The sequence below is a fragment of the Scatophagus argus genome, chromosome 18 (genome assembly GCF_020382885.2).
Source record: "Scatophagus argus isolate fScaArg1 chromosome 18, fScaArg1.pri, whole genome shotgun sequence".
Classification (NCBI taxonomy): domain Eukaryota; kingdom Metazoa; phylum Chordata; class Actinopteri; family Scatophagidae; genus Scatophagus; species Scatophagus argus.
The window spans coordinates 21,367,768-21,375,877 of record NC_058510.1 but is presented as its reverse complement, the minus strand read 5'-3'; the positions used below and the strand labels follow the sequence as shown (position 1 = coordinate 21,375,877).

General features: G+C 39.0%; 1 protein-coding gene across 1 annotated transcript in view; it reads right to left on the bottom strand.

Moving 5' to 3' along the window:
- Positions 1–3,861: 3,861 nt before the first annotated feature.
- Positions 3,862–8,110, bottom strand: part of c1ql3a (complement component 1, q subcomponent-like 3a) — a 47,218-nt gene continuing 42,969 nt past the window's right edge. Inside the window, exon 2 of the mRNA XM_046371432.1 lies at positions 3,862–6,552. Coding sequence (XP_046227388.1) covers positions 6,373–6,552 — 180 coding nt within the window. The 3' untranslated portion in view covers positions 3,862–6,372. The remainder of the gene's footprint in view (positions 6,553–8,110) is intronic.

The following is an 8,110-nucleotide window of genomic DNA, read 5'->3' as shown; positions in this document are numbered from 1 at the left end:
TTTGTCTTTAAAGTGTATCTTGTACATTTTAATATATTATAAAGCTAAATTCAATTAAATAGTATGGTCCAGGCCTGCTCTAATTGGAAAGTGTCATGAGATAACTTTTGTTGCGAAATGGCACTATGTAAATAAACTGAATTGAAACTGAACTTTTCGCTACAATGTTAGTGTTAAAATTAAAACTTTTATCATAGAAGTATTTAAAAATGATAAAGCATAACATTTTGTAAAATTTGAATTAATTAATCCATCCATCCAACCAACCATTTTCTATACCGCTTAGGCATGCAGGGTCATGGTGGGACTGGAGCCTATCCCAGCTGACAGCAGGCTGGGAAAAGAATGACAGCACTTGAAGTGTTTTAAGTGGTTAGTACGACTAGAAGCACTATTTAAATACAAGTAAGTCGATCTCTAAACATAAATTTTGGATGTGGGTATTTCGGTTGCAAAACTTAATAAGATCCAGGAAATTAATATAGCAATATTTACTGGACAACAATACCAGTCACTCTTAATCAGAAATCCACCTTTCCTGACTGCTGTAAAGCATAAGCATTTTAAAATCTTGTTTTAAAAGAAGGCAAATTCATATGAGTGATTGTTGGAACATTATTCAAAATTACCATGCTCCACGTATGCTGTTTTTCTTACATACTTCTTCTTACATACACATGAACCCAAGCTCTTTAACATATTATACTCAAGTATTTTACTTGTATGTGTGTGAGGATTTCAATATAGTATGAATTTGTTTCATGTGAGAGGAAAATTGTTTGGTTGTGTATGAAAATTTTCTGATAATTTATGTAAAAGATTTTCACAATGATATTTGAGAACTGTGTATATGAGACAAATATAAACTCAGTCTGTCATTACCCAGTGTTTTGTGGACTACCATTTTTGGAGAAAGAATTGACCATGTTTTGATGAGACAGTAAAGCTGGGATCGGATCTGATTCAGAACCCAAGGACACGCCATGGTAGTGACTTGTAAATGACAAAGTAGTCATCCCAAAGCATACTCTGCTTTATCATCTCTGTTAGTCTAAATGATTAACAAAATAAATACCGTGCTGCAGTGAAACTAGCAACTAAAACCAAAAATTCATTAGGAAATGGTTTACTGAGTTAATAATTGAAATAAGTAGAGTAATAATAATAGAGGCTAATAATGTGCATAATGTGTGTGGTTTTGCAGTTTGTTTTGTTGTTGTTGTTGTTGTTGTTGTTTTTTAAATTAGTGTAAATATCCTATTTGTACCTTCATTTGCTATCCTTATGTGACAGAGAATTTTCCCACTATAAGACCAAAAAAAGGTTTATCTTATCTTATCTTATTGTAATTTTCTCAAAAATAAATAATAAAATAAAGTCTTCATTTTGAAATATGTGATGTTGTCGCATTCTGGCCATGAGAAAGAATGCAGGGTTATGTCACTTGAATGTTGCTTTAACTTTTTAGACCCGGAAAAGGGAAACCAGTATAGTACATATGGTTTCATGTGTATATGTGAGAAGAAAAGTACAGCCTGTGTAGATGGGTGATAATTCTGAATAATGTCCTTCACAGACTCTCATAAATATAAAATGTAAACTCACCATCACAAACAGTCCTTCAGAGTATGCTTAAATAGGAAAAAAATAAACGCAGTACACAGATGTAAGGTTACTTCAGTCCATTTAATGGAGATATTATTTAGGTAACAGTACACAGGCGACTGTTGTAAGACAAAGAAGAGTGCAAAGTTTTAATAGTATTGCACATACCTGACTACCATACATATGCCTTTCACGCCAATACACGGATGAGGCTAAAACTTCAAGACAATCAATGATTGTTGAATTGATGAGTCGATTAATTTTCTATTTAATATCATTTCCTCTGTGTTCATCTGGCATTCTGTATATGAAGCAGGCAGAAAAAGAACAGTTTGTATCACTTTAGAATGTAAACATGATTTCACTAAAAGTGATCCACATTATCTACCTTCAAGATACATGACACCATATATTGATTAATTGTTATTTGCTACTTCTGCATAGTGCCTTCAGTTCACATTGCAATACTTCACACTATTATTATGACTCCATACATATGAAATAACAGGATGTAACATAGTTTCAATGAAAACACAGATGTCTTCTGAGCCCAGTGTGTATTGTCAGGAAAAGAAATGTTCATGCCATAGCTGTTTTATGTACAGTATATTCATACTTAGTTTTGGCAGGAAAGCAATTCATTAAAAATTACTATTTACCACAGTTGTCAAAGGTTCACTGCAAATGATAAATTTAGATCATGGACAAAGAATGAAATCAACCAACAGATGCATCAGTGAATGAATCTGAAGTGACTAGTTAATTCAGTTCAATTCAATTTATTTATATAGTGTCAAATTACAACAATAGTTGTCTCATGACACTTTCCAATTAGAGCAGGTCTAGACCAAACTCTTTAATTTGATTTGGTTAGTACATTGTTAATGACAAGACCACACTAATATCAGGAATTACATATCCACGGATATGTAACATATGTTATTTACTTACATATTATAGAAAAACATTGTTGTTGCATTGTAATATGTTTCTGAAGTAACATCTAGATTGTTACGAGACTCAAAAAAATCCAAATTTGGTCAGACTGGCAGGACACGCAAGCACCAAGCTTGAGACACAATCAGTAAAGCAAACAACTTAATGATACCATGTAAAGAAACTCCCAAATGCAGAAACCTCTTCTGTAGTTTCACATTTCAAGACAGTTTGTTATAAGATTCAGAGATTCGCAGAAAAATAACACTAATGTTATTTTTGCTGGTTGTGTTTTGTCAGATGTGCAATTTAACAAAAGAGATTTATTTTTCTTTCTGCAATAAACAGTTTTGTATTTGATCATATATAGATTTTTTAGCAACAGTCTCTTTAATTCTTACCAAGCTCATGTGTGATATTTTACTAACTGACATTTGTCCAGTAATAACACAATTCTTGGGTGAAAAAATAATGTGTACACAGGTTTACTGCTCTGGCCACCTCTGTGATTATTATGCTTTCCTACTACAGCTATGTTTGGTTGATTGTAATAGGTTCAATAGAAATATATAGAATTCATAGTCAACGGTATGTTAGCTGTATGCCCCTGACAGCACAAATATTTGGTGTTTAATACTCACCACTGAATCTCAGGAACCACTGAGGTAAAGTAGCTAATACACATTCAGTGTAACAATCCACCAATACTAGGTTTCTGCGTGATAAACAGTCTGAAACTTTTGAACATCAACTACATAAATTGTTTTGTATAGAACAAAGACTTTGAGCACTGGAATCAGTCTGGCTTCACTAAAAAAGCAAGAAATATCTTTGTAATAACACCACATATGTCTTATAATAAATGCAGTAGCCATATGTACTAGAAGCTGAGATGCCAAATTGATATTGATATAAATTCATAAGGAACATTTTCCTCAAACCTATGACTCCAATCAAGAGAAACCATGTGTGGAGGTTCTACCATTTTTAATTATATTTGTGTGTGTATGTGTGTGTTTGTACATGTTTGAATAATCTTATTCAGGTTAAATCTAGCAGCCTAAAGGTGCACCACTACCAACAGCTGGACTGACGTTCACTCACTGTTTCCCTGAATGACTCCCACACACATCAGATAAAACTTGTCCATTACAAATATATGTCTACCAAATATCCTTCCTCTGAAAGGCTTGACATAAATCAACTATTGACAGCTTGTGTATAACATGTTTCTGATCTATTCTAAACAGCCTTAAGGCCTTTCAAATTCATTTGTTTATCCATTTATGGAAGTATATGGATAACACTTTAATTGAACCACATTATTTGATAATGACTCATACTAAAATTTAGAATATAAGAAAAAGAAACTGCCACTTTATGTTGGAGTGTGAGCGTCATAATGAACCTATATTGTTGGGGGCAGTTTGATAGGGTCTCCCAAGTCAAATTGGTCCTGGGGGAAGGGCCAGATAAAGTGTGGCTTGTGAAGTCTTTGGTGAGGAGGAAAACCAAGGACAAATGTACCCTGCCAGGAGGGTTACCTTGGACCCACCCTCTAACTAGGCCAGGGCAAGGGGCCTGTCGGCCAGTGCCTGGTGGCTGGGCCTTCACCCATGGGGCCCAAAGCAAGGACATGGGTCTGTCCTCCAGTGGGACCACCACCCGCAGGAGGAGTCAAAGAGGTCAGGTGCAATGTGGATCGGGCAGCAGACAAAGGCAAGGATCTTGACGTTCTGATCCCCATTTCCTGAAGCTAGCTGTTGGGACATGGACTGTCACCCCTCGTGCGGAGAAGGAGCGTGAACTTGTGTGTGAGGTCGAAAGATACTGGTTAGATATTGTTGGACTTACCTTTATGCACAGCTTGGGATCTGGAAACAATCTCCTTGGGAGGGTTTGGACTCTCCTCTTTTCTGTAGGGAGAGGCAGAGGGCAGGTGTGGGCTTACTTAAAGCCCCTGGCCGACCTGCCTGACCTAAGCCCAAGAGGTGTTCAGTTAAAGGACTTCTAAGCTAGTCACAGTTTGTCTATAGCTAACACCATGTGTGAAAATAAGTGTGTCCACAAGTACACTTGGTGTCAGGACACCCTAGGTCACAGGTCGATGATCGATTCTATAGTCATATCAGCTGGTCTACAGCCATATGTTCTGGACACTCAGGTGAAGAGAGGATCAGATAGACCCGCCAGATCTAAACGAACAGCGAGGCCTTGCTGGAAACATCAGGCTGAGGACCCTGCCAGGATGGTCTTCAATTCTCAACTGTATTCGAGAGGCAGTGGGGGGCATGAAATCCAAGTGGGCCATGTTCCTTGTCGCCATTGCTGAGGCAGCTGTTCGAAGCTGCGGTCAGAAGGTCGCTGGTGCTAGTCGCAGCAACAATCCTCAAACCCACTGGGGGACCCCAGGGATGAAGGATGGCATCAAACTGAAAAAGGAGTTCTACAGGGCATGGTTGGATTGTGGGACTCCTTAGACAGCTGAGGGCTACCGATAGGCCAAATTATGTTTGACCTGGGCAGTTACAGATGTGACAACCCAGATGTGAACAGAGTTTGGTGAGACCATTGAAGTGCACATGTGGAGCTGCTGGCCTTAACTTAGGACATAGTCGGATGGTGGAAGGAATACTTCAAGGATCTCCTTACTACCATCAGTACATATTCTGTAAAGGAAACAGAGCCAAGGGAGCTCAAGGATGGGCTCTCACCATCACTGGGGCACAAGTCATTGAGGCAATTAAACAACACAAAAGTGGCCGTGCTCTGGGGGTGGATGGGATCCATCCTGAGATTCTCAAGGCTCTGGATATTGTCTGGCTGTCATGGCTGACACGCCTCTGCAACATTGCATTGTGTTTGAACAGTGACCTCCAGCTTTCACTGGAATAGTTTGCAGCTGAGGGTGAGGTGGCTGGGATGAAGATCAGCACTTCAAGTCTGAGGCCACAATTCTCAGCTGGAAAAGGGTGGATTTCCAACTCTGGATAGGAGAAGAGTTGCTGCCCCAAGTGGAGGATTTAAAGTATCTCAGGGTCTTCTCCATGAGTGAGGGAAAAATGGAGTGGTATATTGACAGATGGATCAGGGCAGCATTTGGTATGATGCTGATACTATGCTAGGCCATTGTGGTAAAGAGAGAGCTGAGCTGAAAGGCAAAGCTCTCAATTCACTGGTCAATCTATGTCAATTAAACCCTCACTTATGGTGACCGAAAAACACAAGACTGCGAATATAAGCTAATGAAATGAGTTTCCTTTGCCGGGTGGCTGGGCCCAGCCTTAGAACCAGTTGAGGTGGTCTGGGCATCAGGATGCCTTCCGGATGTCTCCCTGGGGAGGTGTTTCAGGCTTGTCCATCTAGAAGGACACCCTGGGGCGGACCCAGGACACTATATTTACCTCAAAAAAAGGAAAACAAAAAAGAACACACTGGCTGATTGCTTTCCTATTAAGTATCACTATGTATGTTGTTTTATTACCTCGATGCTGTTTGTTACAGGCTGAATCAGATTTAAGAATGAAGGGTCTCCATCTGTCCAACACACACACACACACACACATGCACACATATACGCAATACTCATCCTTCTCTTTGCTACAATCAGTCCCTGATAGGACTACATTAACATGAACACATTGGCTTTAAGTTTAAATGTGATGTTATCATAAATAGAGATACACACAATTCCACCATCTCATCTTGATGTTATTGTAAAATTTACTGAGGACATCAATACTGGCAGAATATAGAAAATAAAATAATAATGAAGGCTGATTTATATTACTTGAAAAGAGAAAGACCCAAGGTTTGTAAATGTGTCGTCGCCTAATCAGCATAGATGATGAATCCAGTGAAGGTGCTATACTTGTTGTTGTTGCCTCCATGAGCTTTGCCTCCATCTAGTTTAATGTAGACCTCGTCTCCTGGCTCCAGGTGCAGCACAGCACTGTTACTGGCATAGTCATAATTCTGGTCTGCATCCTGGGCTATGGCACTGGCACGCACCTGCAGGAATGCACAAAAGCATGCACAAATCATACACATTAAGTACAAAAAGTCTGAAGGGTATTTCAGTTGTCATTAGAAGCTGAAATACTCATGGCATCCCACAATAAACACCTGACTCTGTCAGATAGATAATGAGATGAGCTCTGCACACATTAATAAAAATTATTAGTTTTTTGTCAAAGTGACCACTAGATATTTGTAGCCTCCCTTTAACCATTTGAATTCCATTTCAATGTCCAACTCCTTGGGCCATCTTCCTGAAATCAGCTGCTTAAGATTTGGCTTCAAAACTTTATCACCAGAAAAAGTACTCATTTAGTCATTTCATGAGAAGTATAGACAATAATGTGAAAATGTCTATACCTCCCATGTGAATAAAACAATGTCATCTGCAAACAATGGTATTTTGTGCAGGTACTGCTCCTCCCATTGTTTCTACTATTGATCAATTTTCCTAAGTGTATCCGCATCAAATATGCCAGAATGGAGATACAGATCTTTACATTATTTCAGAAAAGTCCAATATGGGCCGATATGAGCCACACTCTAATGGCTCCCTCCCCTCCATATGAATTGCTGATATTATAGCCCCTGACCAGCTCTGTGTGGGTCATTTTCATCGAAGGTGTACTTGAAGAACTCACAAAATCAAACTACAGAGTAAAGTTGACAAATAAGCTCTGCTACAAAGGACATTTTTGTACATAGGTTGTGCGTTCCTCAGTTAAAAGGAGATTTCTTCAGCACTCAATTTTGAAAAGTTCCTGCACTGACTCACATATCAGATCAATTCTGGAAAGATGATTACATGACACAAACACTAAATAAAAATTAAATAAATAAAAACATATTTTGTTTTTTCGTACCTCTCCAGCAATCAAAAAGTCCAAGCTTCTCAAACATATAATTTTGTCATTTTAATTTCTCACTAAGCAGTCCTAGTTCAGAGGGCAGTCTGTCTATAGATTCATATTCAAAGTCTCCCCTCAGCATTATACAGTATGTATAACCTGTTTATGAATTTCTTCCTTCTGTACCACAAAACCGAGGGGCCAACTAATCAAAATTATCAGTCCTCTTTTTCTGCCTGTACAAGATGTATAGAACACCTAAGAACACCTAAGCTCAAAACAATGGCCCGTGGCTCAAAACAACAGCCTGTGGTTCACCACCAGCTCCTTCACATCTTCAACCGGTATTCCCCACTCAGCGACACTGGGGATCAGACTCTGGTCATTGGTGACTCTGTTCTTCAGAATGTGAAATTAGAGATTCCATCGAGCATAGTTAGGTGCCTCCCTGGGGCCAGAGTGGGCGAAATTGAAGCCAACTTGAAGCTGCTGGCAAAACATAAACCTAAACTAAGTAAAATTGTAATTCATGTCAGCGCAAACAATACCCGACTACGCCAGTCAGAGATTTCTAAAGTTAATGTTGAGTCGGTGTGTAATTATGCTAAGACAATGTCGGACACCGTAGTTTTCTCTGGCCCCCTGCCCAAAGTGACGACATGTTTAGTCGCATGTGGTCGCTTCATCGCTGGATGTCTAGGTGG